This window comes from Varanus komodoensis, unplaced genomic scaffold (assembly GCF_004798865.1).
Source record: "Varanus komodoensis strain SLA01 unplaced genomic scaffold, ASM479886v1 scaffold45, whole genome shotgun sequence".
Classification (NCBI taxonomy): Eukaryota; Metazoa; Chordata; class Lepidosauria; order Squamata; family Varanidae; genus Varanus; species Varanus komodoensis.
Genome location: NW_025336011.1, coordinates 5,618,785 through 5,641,048, shown reverse-complemented (window position 1 = coordinate 5,641,048; position 22,264 = coordinate 5,618,785). Strand labels below are relative to the sequence as shown.

The window sequence follows — 22,264 nt, the reverse complement described above, 5'->3', positions numbered from 1 at the left end:
GGTGGCAACGCTGATTGCCAAGCACTGCAAACCTTTTACTGAGGGTGAATTTATTAAAGACTGCGTAATGAAAATGGTGGAGAAAATTTGTCCTGAGAAGAAGCAAGAGTTTGCCAATGTTTGCCTGGCTTGTAACACTGTGGTACAGAGAATTGAAGACGTTTCATCTGATATTAAGAGACAGAGGCAAAAGGAGTGGAGTTTGACTTTTTTTCGTTAGCCTGCAACGAAAGCACGGATGTATCTGACACCGCTCAGTTATTGATTTTTTTGAGAGGAGTGGACAATGACATGAACGTGAGCGAAGAGCTACTTGACCTCCAGAACCTTAAGGACCAAACAAGAGGAACAGATTTATTTGTTTCTGTTTGTTCTGCTGTAGATGACATGAAACTACCATGGAATAAAGTCACTGGGATTATTATGGATGGCGCACCTGCCATGGCTGGCGAGCGAAGTGGATTATCAACCCTAGTCTGTGACAAGTCAGCGAAGAAGGAGGCAAAGCTATAAAACTCCACTGTATTATTCACCAACAAGTTCTCTGTGCCAAACATCTGAAATATCATGTTATGAAACCGGTGATGAAGGCTGTTAATTATATTCGCTCCAAATCTCTGTTCCACCGCCAGTTTCAACAGTTTCTACTCGACATCCAGGCTGAATACGGAGATGTTGTGTATCACGAGGTAAGATGGCTCAGTTGGGGGTCTGCACTGCAGCACTTCTACTCTCTTAGGGAGGAAATGGGACAATTCTTGGCAAAAAAGGGACAACTGATGCCAGAGCTATCTGATCCTGTTTGGCTGGCTGATTTTGGATTTTTAATTGACATAACACGACATCTGAACGTGCTGAACACGAGCCTTCAGGGGCAAAATGCAGTGGTAAGCCAACTGTATTCACATATCAAAGCCTTTGGGACCAAGCTGCTACTTTTCCAAAGGCACCTGTCACAAACGCAGCCCAATACCACACATTTCCCATCGCTGCAGAAAATAATGACCAGTTTTCCACAGAACAATATGAGTGCGCAAATAAGGAGGTATGAAGCAGACATCTCATCTCTGGCTGAGGAGTTTCAACAGAGCTTTCGGGATTTTGCAGCTATTGAAAAGGAGATAAGCATTTTCATCTCCTTTCTCTGTGGACCCTGATGACGCTCCAGACCACCTGCAGCTGGAGCTCATTGAGCTACAGTGTGATGCCGAGTGTTGCAGTCGGCACCAACAGCTCCCTCTTGTCAACTTTTACTGCCAGCTGGATAAAGACAGGTTCCAAGAGTTTTGAACATTCGCTAAGAAAATGCTGAGCTTGTTTGGTTCGATATACTTGTGCGAGAAGACATTCTCAGTTATGAACATTAACAAGAACCGCGTGAGGACGAGACTAAGTGACTTTCACCTGCGTGACATCTTGCGCATCAAAACCACTGTTTTTGAACCAGACCTGGCCTATATAATGCAGTTGAGATCTCAGTATCACCCTTCACATTAGTGCAGTTATTTGTTTAGTCTTTCATAAAATAGTTCATTTGCATTTAATGTTAATGGTTCAAAGAACGTCAGGCTGAATGGTCAACCCCCACACATTTTCACCTCACCAAATCTGGCCCTCTTTGCAAAAAGTCTGGACACCCGTGAGCTATATCCATTGTAGGATCTCTAGACAGCTCACAGAGAATAAAACCAAACAACTAAATCCACAACAGCACTTGAATAATAATATGCAATATATTAAAAATATAGAATAAAGCATTCTAACCATTAAAATGCTAGGCAAATAAAAAGGGCTTGGCCTGGCATCAAAATGAAAAAAGATTAGGTTCCAGGCGCACCTTTCTGAGGAGCATATTCCATAGCTGGGGCACTACCAGTGAAAAGACTCTACTCTGAGTAGCCACTTGAATCCAAGCTGCTGGTACTGTGACAAGAACTGGTCTCAGCAACCTTATTGTCCAAAGGGAAGATCTAGGAAACTTCAGCTCAACAGTCCCATCAGTATTTGGCAGCCTCAGCGGGTGATTTGTTGGTTATCAGCTCAGCAGTCTCAACGGAGCCAATATACATTGAATTGCAGCACCATAGACACCACTGTTGCTCTCTCTCAGATTGGGACAGGCGTTCCAAATGCTCTGGAACTTCAGCTTGTCTTTCTGCTGAACCTGATGGAGAGTCCTTGGGTTGTTCAGTCACTCCCACTTGCAACTGGAACAATCAGGCAGTGTGCAGTAGCCCTGCGCTGTCATTTTCTGTGAAAGATTGAAAAAATATTAGAACAAACTTGTACTTTCTTGTGTCATGGAAAATTAATGCAAATCCCCCCCCCCCATTATAAAGTGGCAGAGAGTGGAATCTGTAGGAGCTAAAGGCAACAATTTGCTAAGGTAGGAGAAGATTAGGGAATGGATTTTGAAGAAAGCTATAAATAGGGAAGTGGGATTCAGATCATGTTCATTCAACTATGTAATAAAGCTCAGAGGTAGGAACAATGGCGATGGCTTATATGGCTGAAACCACTCAGTTCATTTATTAAAACCTTTAAATAACTGTTGTAGATTTATGGTATCACTCCTGTGTATGTGCCATCTTCTTCCTTGTTCCAAGTACTTGTAATTTTATTGGCAAAGCAAGGGTGGCCAGGCCTATTCAGATCAGGAGGAAGGAATACAACTTTCTTTCTCTAGTGTTGGATTCCTTTTCTGTCTCTTTCTTAGTAATTGTAATATTGGAATATGAAATTTCCAAGGCACAAATTCAACAGCTGGCTTTGCCAAAATGTCATATTACAGCTTTCCTGAGCCTCTTAAAACTGTGCCGTTTCTTTCAAATGTACAGCCTGCCTTATCAGACAGTGCTATCTTGCAAGTATGTGTGCAGAACGTGTGTTAAATTTGGTGAAACTAAAAAAATAATGGAGTAGAAAGTAGGATTCAAAAGTAGACTGTTTTAATTTCTAAAATTGAGCAAACTGTAAAAACAGAGGGGGCGAGGATTGGCAGGATTCTTGAATTGGGATCAAAAGTTTATTGGGCTCATCTTTCCCAGAACGACATTCCATGTTTCTTTAGAATTGTAATAGATCCATTTTGGGAATTTTCTACATTAAAAAGTCCTGTTTTGTCTTTCCTCTGCACCCACACTCAGAGAGGCCTGGAAGAACTCATTTTAAACATAAACACTTGATGTGGTTGCCATGGCAAACTAAGAAGCCTAGCTCTTCCCAGTAAGCAGCATAAAGCTCATGAACCATGACTGAACCATAAATGTGCCATTATGCCTATCCAGTATGTGTTTGGATGTTTTTCTTTTTTAAAGAGATTTAAAGCAATAACAAGCAGCTACCTCTTCCATAGAATCTGTTTTCATTGACAGGCAAATACTGTGTATACAATCCTGTAAAATTAAATATCCTGATTAAAACTCCATGAGTAACAGGTACATGAACATCAATTTTCCTGCTTGTTTAAGCCTCTGTAGAGCTGAACAGAACAGATGAATACTTTTTTACTTTATTCTCACTGTCCTTCTCTCCATCTCAGTGTAGCAACATATTTACTAGTTTGCAGCAGACACCAGCTCTGCTTACCACATAGTTTTAGTTCCCTGCCTCCTCAGCACTTGGATAGCCTCATAAGCTACTTTGCACCAGTAATTTCTGACAGGAGAAAATTGACCCAACTTGCTAATTTACAAAAGCTTCTCTTCTCAGTATGCTCTAGAGGTGTTTTTTTTTTTTTAAATCATAAGCAGATTGAGTGAGCAAATGTGTAGAGGCTCGTCACTGGCCAGCTTGGTTGCAGTCCTGAAGGTTCCACTTCACTTCTTGTACTAGACCCAGTAAACGTTAAGGCTGCTTCTTGGCTAGTAGGGTTGTCTGCCTGTGCACTGCCACCTCCTTACTCCTTTGAAGACAGATGGAGGGGTGGTGCATTTCCTTTTGTGACACTCTATCCTCCTATAACTAAAGAGTTCTCAGTTCTATCTCAAACTTGTTTGGCTGCAGAGGAGGAATATATTTATATTTTATAAACAAAATGTTTAAAGGCATAAATACATAGCAAGGCTATTAAGAGACTAAAATAAGTTGTGATCTTATCCATAGTCTATTCTTGCTGTGCATAAATACAGTTCACACAATGTTTAGAAAGATTCTCTCTACATCTGTGATTGCATTTTTGGGATGAGTGTATGGCATAATAAAGCCTCGCTGCTGCTGTGCCGTAAACATCAGTATATCTATTTTCATCATGAATATCCCTATTCATATTGACCATCCTTAGCAGAAGAAACACTATTTGGATTAAGCACCATTGCCCAAATATTGTTTGGGTTAGACACTTGAGGCATGGTGATAACTGTAGTCGAGCAACATCTAGAGGACCCTAAGTTCCTTGTCTGTGAACTAATGGAAATATAAACTTTCTAATGCATCTAATGGGCATTTACATGAACAGAGGAACTAGGAATCTAGATTAATACACCTGGTATGGAGCTGACAAAGCGCACATGCATGTGTGTGTGATAGGCCCTGTGAAGGGTTGAGAACAAGCCAGTGTGGTTAGACTGTTAGACTGGGAACCTTGGAGATGTAGGTTTTAGTCCACTTGGCCACAAAGCTCATTAGGTGACTTTCAGCCAGTCTCCAGCTCACAGCTTATGCCACCTTACAGGGTGGTTGTTCTGAGGATAAAAATGGAGTGGATGAGAGCTACGTAAGCTGCATTGGGTTCCTCACAAGAAGAAAAATTAGGATTTAAATGTAACACATTCTGAAGCATGTTGGGGTTTTTGTTGGATCTTTATCTCTGCTTCACATCTTACAATGGCACTTTACTCAGGATGGAGCAAAGGGTCCTTGGAAATCGGCATGAGGCAGACTTAGTCCCAAGCAGGCTTGGGAATTCTGCTTACAACAATTTATTATTTTCAGATTGTGTTAAGGCAAAGGAGCTGTTAGGTGCCTTTAGGTTCTCTCAGTCCATTGTCTCTTATAATTTATTTAAATAATCCTTAGATCTCCTTATAGTCTTATGTCTTCACCAAATGGCATTCAAATAAGAGCAAAGGCAAGTTGTAAAGAGTGAACAGCTACATAAGCAAGCACATAGAATACTTTGAGAACCACTGAACCACATAAGCTAGGCTACAATCTTAGTTATAGACAGGAATGAAGAAGGCCTTCAAGACTCACTTGAATGCCTGTATAGACAGGGTACAAGTCAGTGGGAAAGAAGTTTCAAAACTGGAGTCACCCACTGAGAAGGCCATATATCTCTTGCAGCTATCTTTAACAACAGACAACAAGAAGGACTCCATAGGCAGATCTTAATGTGAGAACAAGATTGCAGTAGTGAAGGCAGCCTTTGGAAATACTGTCATCACAAGCCTTTAAGACTTCAGCGATTAGGAGCAGCACTTTGAATCGGCCTTGTAAACTTACTTTGTGTAACAAATGCAAAGTCAGAATTCATTTTCAGATTTACTTGCTGCTGCTATTTGGGCTGCCACATTTTATTGTAGCTGTAGCCTCTGGATCATCAAAATGCATGTAAAGTGCATGGGAACAGTCCAGTTTGGAGATAACCAGTACAAAGGTAACTGAGGTTAGACTGGACCACTCCAGAGAAGGCTACATCTGATATAAAGCCAGAGCTTGTGAAAACACTCCTGGCCACAACTAGTACCTGCAACTCACCAGATGATACCTGGAGCAACCCCCAAGCTGCACACCTAGTCCCCTGAGGGGAGTGCATGCCCATCCAGAAACATTTTCCACCATTATCCACACCTACCCACATCTCAATAACCACAATCTCCATCCTTCCCAAATTAAGTTTCAGTTTATTCTCCATTCTCCTCAGTATCATATCCATAAACTTGTTCAAAAATAACATTGTATTCCCTGGAGTATCAAGTGGAAAAGAGAGGAAGAGTAGTATGTCATGTGTGTTCTGGTAACTTTTCAAGCCCAGATGTCCAGATAATATCTTGGCTAAATGACTATCTTCATTGGTGCCTGCATAGCTGATGTTTGAAGTCATTATCATTGGTTCAATCAAGACACCCAAAATTGACCTCAGAGTTCAGGAGGAACAATTTTTCAGGCTTCCTACTTAGTTCTCTGTATTACAATAGATGTACAACTACTTCCAGAAATGAGGATCATATATCTAGCTTTCTCTTTTTCCCTCAGATTCTATGTCCTGCTGTGCCAAGATTCTACATTTCTCTCCTAGTGGTGACCAGTTACATGGAATACAACAGATAAATGTTATGATATGGAAAAGAAGAGGGGGAGCTAGATATTTGGCTGTCATTTTTGGCAGTAGCCACAAGTCTAGCATAACATTAAGTTTGGCACAAAGGTAATTAAAGCTGGGAAAAGTGACAGGGATTCAAAATGACAGCCTAATATCTAGCTTTCTCTTTTTCCCTCAGATTCTATGTCCTGCTGTGCCAAGATTCTACATTTCTCTCCTAGTGGTGACCAGTTACATGGAATACAACAGATAAATGTTATGATATGGAAAAGAAGAGGGGGAGCTAGATATTTGGCTGTCATTTTTGGCAGTAGCCACAAGTCTAGCATAACATTAAGTTTGGCACAAAGGTAATTAAAGCTGGGAAAAGTGACAGGGATTCAAAATGACAGCCTTCTGCCCATATGATGATCCTGCTCTTTGGGAATCTCAACTGAGTTCCCAGCAGTTGCTTTATTTTACAGTTTTGAAACCCTTTCAAAGTACTCTTGTAATGTCACATTTTTATGCTTCTACAAATTGAGAATTAAAAATGATGTGCTTGCCTTACATCTTCTCTACCTACGCATGCATACTGAGATGCTTCTGTATTTGGAATGTTGTTTCTGTTTGCTGTCTTCTGTTAAATCATATGTAATTGTTCTTTGGAATGTTGTTCCTGTACCATGCTACAGTTAATGGAGAGAGAGTGCCTTGCTGTAAGGCCAGAGCTTGAGAAAAACTAACACTTAAATCTTCCAAAGTCTAATGCTCTTATAACTCAAGCTAGCTACCCACCTGTTATCTGACCACAGTGTGCGTGTGTACATGGAATATCTAGCTCCTCTAAGTGGGTTATCCTGAATTGGGATTAAGGGACCCCTTTGGGTTTAATTGCTTTGAGGGCAAACATAGAAGCTGCAAGGCATTAGTCTTGTCATGCTTGCAGGCTAGGGGGGAGGTTTTCAAACTGACTGGCTGTTTTCTGTTTTGCTGGCACTCACAGTAATGAATTACCAGATATCTCTTAAATTAGGGTGCACCAAATGACTTCTTGCCGCCTTCTCCATTTTCCCTTCTAAGATTTGGCATTTCTCTAGGCCAGATGTGGGTAACTTCAGCCCTCTGGAACACTATAAGATTTGCACCACTGTTGCTGTGTCCCCATGAACTTCTGCCACAGCAGCAGAGGGCTCATTTGTGGTGGAATTTTGGTGCCACGCCATCATATGTCTTGTTAATGCTGCTGCTACAGCAGCAAGTTTGGGAGTGTTGGGGGAGTGCACCTAAGGCCAGAGCAGTAGCATTTTGTCTCCTTCTCCTATGGACCAAAGTGAAGGTTGTTAGTTGCTACAGTTGCTATTTTTCTCTTTCCTCACAGTTCATAATTGGCCTAACAGTCTTATTGGGTGGTCTCTTCTGTTTCCATGTATTGGTCATCCAATGCAATTGCCTGCTGATGTCATACAATTGCATATGGGGGAGGGTATTCTTCTCCCCCTTCTAGGAGCCTGATAGCCATGGAGATTGCATACTTTGTATAATTCTGTAAGTTTGGGGGCAGGGTACTGAGTGCATGCTGTTGCTTGCTTTTCTCTTAGTTTTAGCAAGCACATATTTAGCATTCACATTCTTGCTGGTCTTTTTGAGTAGTCAGCTCTATTTTTAACTCTACATTTCCTGCCTTTCTGCTAAGTTGTGTTTTCTTACCTTTCTTCTTCCCTGCTGTGGCTAGAGCCTCATCTTTGTGTGGTATCAGTAAATAATTTGTGGGGTAGAAGGGTTGCTATAGAGAACACTAGGGACAAGAAATAATACTATTTAATGATCAGTTTGCACTTACAATAGTGCTTTCTGGCAGATCATCACTATTCTGTTTTTACAGCTTGTGTGGAGCTAAGGCTGCACAGAGAGTCCCTGGCAGAGATAGGATTTAATGGCAATTCTCTCAGATCCAAGTCTTGATAATGTTCTGTTAGGGTCAGTTGTAAATACAGTTCTGAATGAGAGAGCATAACTTATCTTTGTGGTGTTAAATTGACCCTGTGCATGGATGAACAAATTCCAGTGTGAAGTGAGAAAGACAGGGACTTCCTATTCCTTGAGTTACTCCTACTCTTGAGTTACATCCAGAATGTCAAAGTGGAGGCTGTCATTCAGTGAGTGGAGACTAATTCTCCTAAGGATAATGCAGTGAATCTTCACATGCTAAGAAAACAAAACTTGACAGCGCTTGCGAGCAGGGAAGGAAGCACTCTGCTGTTTTAGTATTTACCTCAAGGACAGATAAGATTCTTAGGCTCTGAAGAACAATTTTGTTGAAGCCAAAGAGCTCCATGTATGCCACAAAAATGTACCAAGGTAACCCCAAATTCTGTTGTTCATCTGTGAATTTGTAGATATCAGCCTGTTCTGTTTCGACAAGCTATAGGGTAAGACACTGAAGCCAGTGCTCCTCAGCCATTGGAATCCTCTTCATGCACTGATGAGCTTACTAAGTGCTGGCCTCATTTTCAGACTTGTGCCTGTAGCTATAAAAGTTAGAAGTTTGCATCTTCAGAAAGAAACATTGAGATCCTTTAGGTTCTGCACAAAATGTTGCACTTCTGTAGGCATGTTTTTCTAAACAGTTTCAGTTATCTACAGTACCCTAGATAGAAGAACCTTGATTTATTTTTATTCAGTGATGGCATTAAAATTGCTCTACTATGTTTATGAAGACCAACTAACATGTATTTTTCCAAATAATTCTAATTGTTTAACCTCCTTGTTCATGGTTTGTGGCTATGTTTGCACGCTTTAGCTGTATGTGTAGAAACCAGGGAATGCAGAAACCCACCTTATTTCATTTATGTTTGTTTGTTTGTTTGTTTGTTTGAAACTTTTCTATACTGTCCCATCACAAATGTTTCTGGACAGTTTACAACAACATTGATAAAATAGAATAAAAATAAGAGTAAAAATTTCATAGCATCCATTATTCGGTGTAAAACCACAAGTTAAAACAATTTAACAATTAAAATATTGGGAGAACAAAAAAGTTTTTGCTTGGCACTACAAGGAAAGAAGTGTTGGCACCAGGCAAACCTCTCTGGGGAGCATATTCCACAGTCGGGGCACCACTGCAGAGAAGGCCTTCCTCTGAGTAGTCACCGCCCTGATCTCTTTCAAGGACAGCTCCCAGAGGAGGGCTTTTGCCTCAGATCTCAAGGAGCAGGAGGGCACATAGGGGAGAAGGCACTCCTTCAGGTATATGATATAATATGTTCCTTATATAATCCCTTGAAAATTATTTCTAGTTTCTGAACTGTTAGCGGATTAGTGATTTCTACATCCTTAAAGATCTGATCGATACAAGACACCAAGGTGCCTTGCAGTGTCATGGTAGAAATGCATCTTAACAAATGTTTGCTACACAGGTGGCAGGGAGGGAAATCTTATAAAGCTGCATTTCTGGTATGAAGATTATAGAAGTAGTAGTGGAGTTTATGCATTTGCCTGTGCAGGCATTTTAAAGGTTAAACATGGTACCTTTTTCTAGATTAAAGCTTGAAATGAATCCCTTAACAGACAAGCAGCTAGATAACCTGTGGCACTGGTCTCCTGTTGAGCCTGTTTGATTTGTTTGCCCTTCCTCCAGAAGAGCTCAGTTAATGACACTGGAGGAACTTTCAGCAAACTTTCACTAATTTTGCACCTGTAATCTCTTTTGCTACCCCAAACATCGATATTAGGTGAAAATTTCATGTAAGTTAGTCTCTTAAATTGCCCAATTTGGATTTTAAATGTAACACTGCCTTGGCCTGGAAATCCTTGGATCATTGCTTGAACTTAGTTGATTGGCAATGAGGGAAAGGGTTAAAGTTAGTTACTTTTCAAGTTTTTGACTGGCCTTGCATGCCTTTTAATTGACCATGGATTTTCTTATATTTGTTTCTCATTTAGACAGGGGGTGATAATTTTAAATTTAATAAATTCAAATGACTTGCTTTTCAAAGGTACACATTGTAGTTTTTTAAAGTTTTTTGTTTTGGAAAAGACGATAAGCTTCAGAATTTGGTAGTGGAGGGGTATGTAAATGTGAGAATTACAAGTAGGACTATGCTATATATAGAGTTGTAAAGAATATCTATCTTCTGTCATCTCTCCCCCCCCCCCCCCGATATTCCAACAATTTTGGCCCATTTAAGTTGATCCAATACAGTGAGGTCACAGGGAGGATTTTCCTTTACATTATGCAATAATTTGTTACAGTCCACCACATACTGAAAGCAGAAAAGAGAACATCATATCTATTCTCTTAGTTGGTTGGAGGCACCATGAATAAATAGGAAAGGTCTGCATTTAGTCTGTTCAAAGAGCAGGCTCACAGTGGCATAGACTGGATGGATTCCTCTATGGATTCTGTGGCTCATTATTGGTCCAGTGAGTTTAAGGTTAGTCACTGTTAACACAGCCTAATTTCTTCCCTTTGCAGACACTACCCGAAGCAGTCCTTCACCATGGTGGCAGACACTCCAGAGAACTTGCGCCTTAAGCAGCAGAGCGAGCTTCAAAGTCAAGTAAGGCTACTAGTGGTTCATTGCATGTTGCCAACTGCTATATTTTATCAATTATAACCTTTTCTTAGTAGCCTGCTCCAAACACCCCAGGATATTAGTTTTTAAAAAATAGACCAGTCTTAAACTAGAATTCTACTTTGTTATTGAAAAGGAAAGCTGGTGAAATATTGTCAGAGGAAATAAAATTAACAATGCTGACATGTAATGAACAAGTTCTGATAAACATTTATGACCTTTATGATTCAATAGTTGAGGGATATGAACGCAATGCTTCTAAAAAGCAGGAATCTGAATGCAGTGCTTCTAAGAAGATTCATTCCCTGAATTAAGGAATTGAGAACAGATTTTAACAGTCATTTCCAAAAAGCACAACATTCAAATTAATATTTTCCTGACATCCTCCAGCACAAGAGGTCCCCCCCCCCATCATGGCTTAGGACAAACTGAATGCATCACACACTCTTCTATAAATGGGTAGGGTATTACACATCTGCATAAGGATATTGCAGATCCGGACAAATGAAGATAAAACTCTTCATATGAAGTGTTAAAATCCATTGCACATCTATATGTTATGAATTCCATGCATGTTTATTGAGAAGTGAGCCCCATGTAGTCATGTTTAGAAAATCAGTTAATTTATAAGCATTTGCCTGTATATTTCCATATTTTTCTCTATGAAAGGCTAGAAACTCTTAAAATAAAAAACCTACATCTTAGTAAGCCAAACACTTTTTGTATCAGAGTTAACTTTTGCAATCAAGATAAATTCTGACAACTGGCTAGCAGAAACAACCAGAAGTCAAGTGACATTTTAAAGGCTAGTTGGTAATTGTAGAAGAAACAAACTCTAGTTCTACTCTGTTTATCAGATAACCTGCATGTGTCTGGAGGAGTTAATGGCTTTCCTTTGTAGTAGAAGTAGGGAAAGATTTTTCAGCACAAAGACCAAATTCAAAACTGGGAAAGGTATTGGGGACTGTGTTCCATTTGTGGCAGTGGTTGAAAGCAAATGGGTGGGTCAAAATGTGATTACTGATTTTAGACCTACTCAAATGTAAGCAGAAAAAGGGCTTCTGCATGTCTACTTAGAAGTAAGCATGAGTAGAATGTATGCTCATGAGAAAATAGGACAAGCAGATATAAGTAGCACAAGTTTCCAATATAATCAGAATCTCTCCATTGTTTCCTTGCCAGACTATGTCCCATCTTTCTTGCAAGGAAAAGCTTTTCTCTCCAGTCAGCAGCTGATCAGACTCCTTACTGCTCAGCAGGGAAAAAATTACCTCCAGTTAGCTGCTGATTGAAAAAAAAGAGCTTTTTCCTTCTAGGAAGTGATGATGTTTGGGAAAGAAGCTGCAGGCCGGATGGGAAACCTGCTGGCTGTAGCTTCCCCATCCCTACTTTTTACTGGCTCAGGCTAATTTTCCATCCAGCTCAGTGCCATCCTACCCTGTTGAGACCTTTTCTAGCCCTGCTAGGCATACTAAGGATAAAACATGGAATCTTCTACATGTGAAGCAGAGTGCTGTTGCTGAACTCAAAGCTTTCCGACTATAGTGTGTACGGAATGCTACCTATGAATGAACTTTGGGCAATGGGGAGAGAGAAATTGGTAAGGGGAAAGATTTATTTTCCCTGCTTGAGTAGCCACAACTCGAATAGTTATTCTGGGTGATTGAAAAATTGCTGAAGATCAATAATTCAGGATCACTTTCATTAAACCATATGAATCTCAAGTCTGTTTACTTGGAGAGGTTTCTCTGGTATAGATATAACATGGTGAAAGGAAAGGAAACATAATGTCATGTTGAACCTTTCTCTGTGATCTCTTCTAGGAACAAAATTTGGTGCTTAGTGTTAGTGTGATCACACACATGCATTCCCCTGAATTCTGACCCTCCTTTTGAAATATCTTCTTTAATAAGAGTCCATCGCACAGTAGGTTCCTGATTTCACAAATGCATCTTAGCCTTCCTTGTAACTCTCTTCAGTGCTGCCATTTTTGGTATAAGGAACTAGTAGCGTAGTTAATCATTAGGTCAAGTAAAATCATTAGGTCATGTAAACAAGTAGGGTTCTGCCATAGTTCACCTAAATTGTTACTCATCAGCTTCATTCTCTATCTCATGTATTTCATTCTCCCCAAATCTCTGTATTGCCTATTTAACATTGATTTATGCTCTCTGGAAGAGGGCTTTGTGTTAGACATCACAATAAAAGTATTTTGCTTACTAGCAATACCAGATACCATTTTCACATACTTGATGGTTCTCTGCATAACAAAGAGAAAAATGCAGCATTCAGTGTTTTCTTAAAAGTTGAGGTTCTTGAGGTGTTACATTTTGTGCAGTTCTTCCTTCAGGAGAGAGGGCTTACTATTAATTCCTCTCTGCTGAGCCAGTGTGTTAGCATTGTGCCTGGTAGGCATCTTACTTTCAAGAATGGAAAGTTGGTATATGTAGTTCTCATGAGCTTGTGGGAAAGAGGTAGCCCAAGAGAAGTTCATTTCTTCCTTTCCAGTATTATTCCCATGTGTACATAAATTAGTGAAAGCAAACAAGCTGCCAGCTTGATGAGAATATTCTCTCTTAACTGCTTAATTTGAATCCCACCCCCTAGCGCAGTTAGGAGTGCTGTTTCTTTCAAGGGAAACTGGTGTATTGCTCCTTTGTCTTAATCTGTCATATGGGGAGAATTTCAACATCTGTGCCCAATTGCAGGGACTTGAGGGGAACTCAAGGCAAATTGCCAAGGTGTTGTGTTGGGAGGGAGAGTGTGACAAACTGACCCAGAAACATCTTGTCCTAAATGCATAAATCCAAGGCCTAGTGAGGACAGGCTTAGTATTGGTATGTACTGAATAAGGCCTGCTTTTAATGTTGCAATTTTTAGCAAACATTTTTCGACTGAACAGCAGTATGAAAGCTGTTAAAACATTTCAGATGAGTACATAGGTTTGAATTAGAATACCTCCTCTCTTATCTCCTCTAACTGGAAGAATAGTAGAACTCTTACATTTTCAAATTGCTGTTCCTCATCCTGTAACCCATGGCAAATACAGGCCTCTAAGCCTTTGTTCCAAACACCTTTGCTACTTGAGATACGTACTAAACTCCCATCTTCTTTCACAGCACTTTCGTATAATGGTTCTGTGTATATATGTTGAGGAGCAGGAAGCCACCATCAACAGAAAGAGCTACGGGACAGGTGACAGCTATTGTTGGAATAGCACTATCATGCTACTGTGATCACTGGGGCAGATAGCTTTTCTCATGAGAGATGTCCCAGAAGCTGTGCTGGATCCGGAAGTGACTTGATCCTTACCCAGATGGTTCAGAATCTAATTAGTCTACATACTATACAATCTGGTAGATGTAGGAGCTCCTATTGAACCTTTTAAAAATGGTATCTGGGACTGCCAAATACCTCTGAGTTACATCTTTATTTTGAGTAGCTGAGGAGGCGTAGCTAGTTCCGATAGCTTGCCAGAAGCATACAATTATCTTCTGTGTGAGTAAACAAGTCCTTTGGTTGGATTTAAATACCTATAGTCCACAATTGGCCATGGAATAAGAAGGTTTATTTCCTGTGTTATTGCTTCCTCAGATGATGAAAATAGCACCTTGAGCAGTAAGGGCATGTCACAGGACAGCACCTGAATCTTAGGCCTATCCAGTGTAGGCTGTCTTACTTTAAGCCTCTGTTTAAGCCTTTACTGTGGTAAGCATGAAGCATCTGCATATTGCAGCTGTGTAGCCTTCATGCATCAAGTTTCTACTGGTTTGTTACCTATTTACTTTTGTTACGTGCAGTCATGATTTAACCCTGAACTGTTTACACTTCTGAAGAGTAAGACCCTTTCTTTCTGTGGCACATCTTTCCAAAAAAGAAGCCCATTTCCTTCTCCTTGGAAAATGTAGGAAAAGTCCAGGATGCAGTTGTATAACTGAGCATCCCCCCCGTCCTTTATGGAAAATGTTCTTGTAAAGTTTGAGCATACAAACAATGCAGAAATTGGGAATTATCTATAGGCGAAATAAGGCTGTTTGCATTAGTTCATATGAAAGTAGCTATTAATGTTTCTTGGCCTGCATAGTTTTTAGTGCAAACTTTGGACTTCTTTTTAAAAATGTATTTCCTTTATTAAAAAAGGAATAGCTTGCAACTAGTACAAACGTTGCATCAGTACAGTGTTCATAGTTGCATGGTGGCAGTTCTGTGTATATTCTACATTACACCCCCCCCCCAAATCCATACCAGGAAAAGCTAAAGACTAAAACTTGTATAAATCATGGAAATTTATGTATACTTCCTTTACAGAATCCATTCTGCTTCTCCTAGGACTAGGATCAATTATTTTGGAATTCTGCTTACACATTCCTCATTCCATCCTGATTTTTGAGATTGCATCAGACATTGGTCCACACATCATGTGTCTATTATACCTCTAGAGGCACAATTAACTTCATTTTTTATATGGAGACTGAGACTTTCAAATTTTTGAATTGTGTCTGATACCTTTCTGTGTACTTATGCGCAGACGCATAGCCAGAGAAGGTGAGCTGCTTAATCCAGAGCAATCATAATGATTTTACAATTGTTCTGGGATCATAGACATAGCTTGGTTAAACACCTGGAGCTCCTTAACAGGTGTGGCTTACTGGGTAACAAACTATATGCTACTTTGTTAGTGTGGTGAATAGAATTACTTCTCCCTGAAGAACCAATTGCTGCTAGATCCTTTTCCCTTCTGATTTCCCCATTTAGTGTCTGGCTTCTTTTGGTCTTACACCCCCACCATCCTCTTTCTACCAGCTCATAATAGCCTAGCATTGAGCAGGACATGGGAAAGAGCTGGCTGATTTGCCTGACTCACTCATGTCTGGCCTTCCGTAAGCATCAGAACTGAGCTGATTCCAGCTGAGTGCCCATAAAAGGACAGAAAAAATGAAAGCCAGCCTTGTCTGAGCACTTCCTCTGTTTGCAGTATTTTGTTGCTTCACCCTCTGGTGTGCAAGAGAAATGTTCCACTTGCACACAGTCTGCATAACTTCAGTGGGCATATTTCTTTCCTGAAATTCTTGTCCATTATAATTTTTGATTTTATTTGGAATATTTTAGATTGTTCACCTGCTCAATGAATGCATGGGGTGATATTCTTTCTATTTGTATGTAGTACACCAAGGTGAGACATTAACAGTATTGTCTTCCACAGGCACCTAAAATGTCATAAGAGAAGACTACCTTTACCACCTTGAGAAGGGAATTCCATTACTGGGGTGCTGCTAAAACTATAAAGGCACAATCTTGAGTAGACACAAGCTTTGATAAATGTAGGAACTAGGGCATGTAGCAGAGTGTCAGGTGATTAATGCAAATTTTGGGCAAGCTTATACAATATTAAGGGGGGCTGTAAGGGTGCAAGGTATGGGCAGTTGGGTAACAGATAATGCACAAGGACCCACAAAGCAAGGCAAAGTGGTCAAATCCAGAATCCAGTTTTCCAGTCCAAATCATAAGTCCAAATAGCAGAGTCAATGAGGCAAAAGACAAACCGGAAATCCATTGTAGCACAAGAGAGTAGTCCAACACAGGCCAGAAGTCAAGAGCCAGGAGACAGCATGAAGGAGCAGTTACCTTGGAGCAGGAACAGGGGCTAGAAGCAAGAACCAAACACAGCAAGAATTTCAATATACTGGAGATTAATATTGCTGAGGCAGCTTCTAGGGGGAAGAGCCAGTTCTTAAACAGCTCATCCCCCAAGGGCTTCCACGTGGTGCTCATGAGTGCATTTGTCCCAAACTGCAGCAGACTGTGGGACAAATCCTGCAATTACCAGGGCTGTTATTCTGACACTTGGCCAGCAGGAGGAGCCCTGAAGCTGCCCAGATCCTGACAGGGCAGTTTTTCAGATATCCTGGCTTCAAAATATCTAGGGCTTTACAGCACCTTGCATTGATTAATCTCAGGATCAAATTGAAAGCTAGTGGAATGTCTCAAGACCTATGTCACTTGATTTATAAAATGCATAGCAGATAACAGTCTGGCCACTGTATTTTGCACTTGCTGATGTTTCCATACCATCTTCAAGGGTAGTCCCATATAGAGCACATTACACTAATTTAAACATGATACTGTTACGATGTGGAACGATGGCCAGGAAGGAAGCTGAGCAAAGTTATTCCGGACCATTTAGAATTCAAGAGGATGTCAAGACTTGTACCTGATGATTCAGAGGGAATACTGTTGTTTTCAGACTAGGCTGTACTCCCAACCCCATGTAGATTTGAATTGGTAGAGTAGATAATTTGACAAGTTGCATTTTAGTCATGTCTGTTACGCTTACAGTTTTGAGAGATTTGACTTCTCTTTACTGTATGGGAACATCCATATATGTTGACCAGATGAAGCTGCATGTGGGTTGCTTTCTGCTGACTTGACATCCAAAACTTAGGAGGCTGTCAACTGAGAATCAAAGCAGTAAAGAGTTTTCCCCAAAAAGGAGGATGGTGAGTGTATTTCTTTTCAAGTGCGATCCTTCAGCTTTTAATCTTACTCAGACAGGCATTCCACTTTTCCCACATTCCATGCGCCTGTAGGTACTCCAGAAGGCAGGGAACTAAACCCAGTTCCCCTTTTGCAAACACCCTTTTTGACATGTATCAAAATAAAAGGTATTTAAAGGTATTAGGCATATCTGAGTGGGGGTTTTTGGACAGGGAAATATACACAGATTTTATGAATTCATAGTTTCCTGTCTGAAAAAAAAGAATCTCTATATTTTCCTGTCAATAAACAAATGCAGAAATTTGCCAGAGAATTGTAATAGGATAATCCTTTCTTTTGACAACTGTCCAAAAAAGTTCACAAAAGGGGGACAGTTTTATGATCTTTACAGTAGCTGGAGACTTGGGAAAGTGAGGAAAAGGCAGGAATTCTGGGAACTATGCAACAAAGCCCTACAGATCACACTGCAAACGTAGAAAGAAATCACTATGCCCTTTTGAGAGCAGTGATCCCTCACACTTGTATAACTCCAGAAAACCACCACCACCACCACCACCACCAACAACAACAAAAGAAAATATTTGCACATATTCAGCTTTGCTTTTAAAAAAAGTGGCAAACTAGCAAAAGCCCCTCTAGCATGCTATTTGTGTGGTCTGTCAGAGAATAGGAATATAATAGGCAGGAATATAAATGCCATGTAAACGGCAACAGCAACAACCCATAGTGAGCTTGATCATCTATAAAGCACACTGGATTGTTCCACAAACAATGCACACTGCATAGCTTATTTGTAGGGTGGATTGTTTGTTATGTGAACTCAGCCACTTATGTGTTAATTGAATAGACTTTTTTGTCTGTCCTTTCTCATTCTTTTATGCATGCATGCACACACACACAAATTTAAGCATGCGTATATATGGTGTTTGGGTGCAGATAGTCCTTAGCTTAGACCCACTGAAAAAATGGCTTTGTTTTCAGAATGACTAACTTTGTATCCAATCCAGTATGTATTTGTGTGGTCTGAATTTCCCAGAATTATTTTAAGGCAATCGGTTACTTAGTCAGTTACTTTGAGGGGGTGAGGAAGGGAATAGACATGTGAAAATGAGTGTAGAGGGGATTTAACTAGCAATGACATTGGTGGTTTTAACTTCCTTAATCTCTGAGAATATAACTCCATGTGATTCTTATCTCTAGCTAATCAAACACCAGTGACTCAAATCAATTTCCACATGGTACATTTAGAAAGTTCTCCATGGGAGGGCTGAAACCTCACAAGCTCTCTGTATCTTCATTCATTTAGAGTATATCTCATCCCACAACTTCAGCCATTCATACATTTGGTTAAGGTTCAGTGGCATGTTTCAGTCTGTGTGATATTCTCATATGAAGTCAGTTTTATGAGATAATTCCAGAATTAAAGTTGGAACCAAAAAATTGAAGGACTTGGTGAAAAAATGGAATGTTTTATTTAAAGTAAGTTGATTGTCCCATATGAAAATTGTGCAAAGGTAATTTAGAAGGCAGTTGTACACAAGTTCAGTCAGGAAAAAAAAAATCCTAGCATGCTCCATCCAGTTTAGCAGGCCTTTTTCTGTCTGGACTTCCACAGGATTGTGCTTTTCATTGCTCAAATGTAGTACAGTGGTACCTTGGCACACAAATGCCTCAGTTCACAACCAAATCAGGACACTAACAGAAATTTCTGAAAAATTTTGCCTCAGGTCGCAAATTCCACATCAGATGACAATTGTGATCCCGCCTGTCTCCCCCAAACATGCCTGTGATTGCACCCATCTCCCCCCAAAGCATGGATGACGGGCGCAATCGCAGTCATGCTGTGGGGAGGGATGGCTGTGCTTGGGGTGGGGGTGGGAGGGAGATGGCTGTGTTCTTTGTTGTTCTTTGTTACTTTGCTTCAAATTTTTGTGATTAAAAAAATAGTTACAGAACGGATTAACCTTATTTACATTGAACCTTATGGAGAAATTCAGCTTACCTCATGACCAATTTGGGTCATGACCAGAGTCATGGAATGGATTAAGTTCATGAGCCAAGGTACCACTGTATTACTAATTTTTATTTGTATATGTTAATAGATGGTACCTTTATCCAAAAGGTGATTTCAGGTGGTATACACAAAAAATTAAGTATTTCCTGTAATAGAAACAGTTTAAAACCTAAACATAAATATCTTAAACCTAGAAGTGAAAGGCATAAAAATGATTTCAAACAGCTAAAAAATTAAAAACTTAAGTTTAATTTAAATTTTAACTTAAAGTTAAAATACCTGGGAAAATAAAAAGGCTACAACTTGGCACCAAAAAAGTACAACACTGGTGCCAGGAGAAGTTCATTCACAAAGCTGAAAGGTAGTGTGGTGGATTACACTGCAGACCTGGGAGATCTGGGTTCAAGTCCCCAGTCAAGATGGAGGATAGAAAGAAGGCCAGAATAGAATATTGGACTGGGGATCAGGCTATCCAGGTTCAGATCTCCATGCAGTCATAAAAAGTCACTGGGTGATTTTGGGCCAGGCACTCATTCTCAGCTTAACCTGTTTCGCAGGGTTGTTGCGCAGATAAAATGGAGTTACATAAGCCAGCTTGGCTTCCATACAAGAGGAAAAAATGGGATAATAATGTAATAATAAAACACATATTTGAGGGAATGTTTGGTGCCAGTGGAATAAATGGAATTTAAATAATGCCTGGAATCAGCAATAAAATGGCTGTTTAAACCATTGAACTGTTAATTTAAAATAAGTTTCCAATTAATACTATGAGTGATTCCTTAACAGTGGTGTAAATCTGGCCAATACACAAACCTTCTTCAGCTTAGCTTCTTGATGTGTTGAGGGCCATGCTGGCTGAAGATTATGGATGTCATAGTGCAATACATCTGTATAGTATCAGAGTGGGAAGGTTGCACTAAACCATGTTAACTTAAAACTAAATTGAGGTTTTTTTCACTTTAATTCTTACAGTCAGGCCTTGCTTCTATTTGCATTTGCTTTGCATGCTTTCCTATATATACTTACAGAGGCAGTGTACTTAAAATATTAATTATAGCTTCAGTCTTACCACCAGTAGCCATGACAGCTTAAGATTATGCATGTACACCTGTACACATTTGCCTGTGAATGGGTTATACTGAACTCAATGGGACATACTTCTGAGTGGATGTGTATAGGATTGCACTATAAGTATAGGAGTATTTATGTAGGAGTCTGTTCATTGGACAAGCTTTTTTCTGCTCTCTTGTGCCTTTTCTCAGTCCTACCGTCAAGAAAACAAAGTAGCCAATAAAAGTGATATGTTTATAACTGATGGGGAGAAATAAGATCTTACAATTACTGGGCAAACAAGAGCAGGTTATTTTTATCAGGTGAAAATGAAATGCCTATATCTAGGTAAGTGTAAGTATTTGAGAAATGGTCAGATCCATTTTGTCCACATAAGATAATGCTTCTTTTAATTCAGAGTTACCTGGTAGAAGGCATTGGTTCAATTTAGTGATTAACTGTACAGCTACTATGCTAATGTAAATATTTTAATATTAAACCATTTACCAAGTTATTGAGTAGCCTGGTATTTGCATTTTAAAAAAATAAAAAAAATCCAATTGATACATTGAAGCAGCATGGAACAGAATTTGCTGAGCTTCTCTTGCAAGATCAGTAGGAAAAAAGAAAGAAAGAAATGAGATGTTACCCCTATATCATCCTGTGACTTGAACCTTTTATTTAACCAAGAATACATGCATCTATAAATTATCTTACTAAAATGCTTTTCTCTCCTCCTCTCCCTGTGGAAAGCTGGTATTCTTAAAACAGTTTGCTGCACTGCTTAGGTGCCCCAAGTGTCTTGAAAGCTGTGCAACTGCCTGGCTGATAATCTATTGTCCTCTTAACCCAACCTCAGGAGGAGGATTTCAGTGTACCACACTGCACTTTAGAAGCTCATTAAGCATCTAAATGATACTAGTAACTAGAAGGACAATTTGAACCTTCCTCCTGAACTTGGCACTTCACAGAGGGAGGCTGTTTCTGACCACGTCTAAAGATCAACCTGAAAGTTTCTAGTGACACTGAATTTTACCAGGTCACAAAAGCCTGCCAAAATTTGTAGACTCCTGTATGTAGGATATATTTTTCCAGATGGAGTGGTAGTGAGCTCAGGACAGTTTGTGTCAAATGTGTAAAAGCTCGGTGCATAGAGTTACTGATTTATAGCACGTGCTTTGGTTCTGTAATGAAACGGAATCCACTTGGCATGAAAGCAGAAGTTGTAAAAAAAATCTGGTCCTGAATGCCAAATGTTTTGCAATATTATTATTTTGCAGTATGCTACTTATATAGAATCTCTTAGATCAGAAGTTTTTATTGGCACATAGGTGGCAAAGTAGTTGATGTGGAAGGATCTTGTCTCTATTTACTGCAACATAGGCAATAGAAATAATAGGGTCAGCTGTGAAAGACAGACGATCTATAAACTAAGAAAATGAAACATTTGAAAAATCCAGAACAACTTCCTAGTTCTAAAGGAAATGGCATACAGAATTTGATTTTTCACCTTTGTCTATTTTTTCATGTTTATTAAAAATAGAAATAATTGGTTGACCACTGTAATTATCCAGAGGGGAAATGTAAGTCTGGATTTGTAAGTCTGTCATGACATGATGGGGGTGAACAGTTTCATATGTTAGCTTCATTAAAATAAAACAAATTTTAAATTGAAAGGATCTTCATCAGTCCTCCCTAACATGGTGCCCTCCAGATGTTTTGATCTACAACTCACAATGTTCTTCATCTGACTAGAGCTGATAGTAGGTCGAAAGTTGGTTGAAATCTGGACGGCCCTAGGGGCTGATTTATGTTTATAGGTCATAGAACTTGTTTGTTTGTTTTTAACAACAAAAACACTCTCTACCCTCATTATTTCTTTTT

General features: G+C 39.7%; 1 protein-coding gene and 1 long non-coding RNA gene across 3 annotated transcripts in view; one reads left to right on the top strand and one right to left on the bottom strand.

Moving 5' to 3' along the window:
• LASP1 (LIM and SH3 protein 1) overlaps positions 1 to 22,264 on the top strand; it is a 62,343-nt gene that overhangs the window by 24,076 nt on the left and 16,003 nt on the right. For both annotated transcript variants that reach the window (XM_044444494.1, XM_044444495.1), the window contains exon 3: positions 10,719 to 10,803. In XM_044444494.1, coding sequence (XP_044300429.1) covers positions 10,719 to 10,803 — 85 coding nt within the window. The remainder of the gene's footprint in view (positions 1 to 10,718; positions 10,804 to 22,264) is intronic.
• LOC123030488 lies at positions 11,179 to 18,221 on the bottom strand. The gene is made up of 3 exons (XR_006416120.1): positions 18,209 to 18,221; positions 14,631 to 14,636; positions 11,179 to 13,900 (listed from the first exon to the last, which is right to left on the bottom strand). It is a non-coding gene; the product is annotated as an uncharacterized LOC123030488 (long non-coding RNA).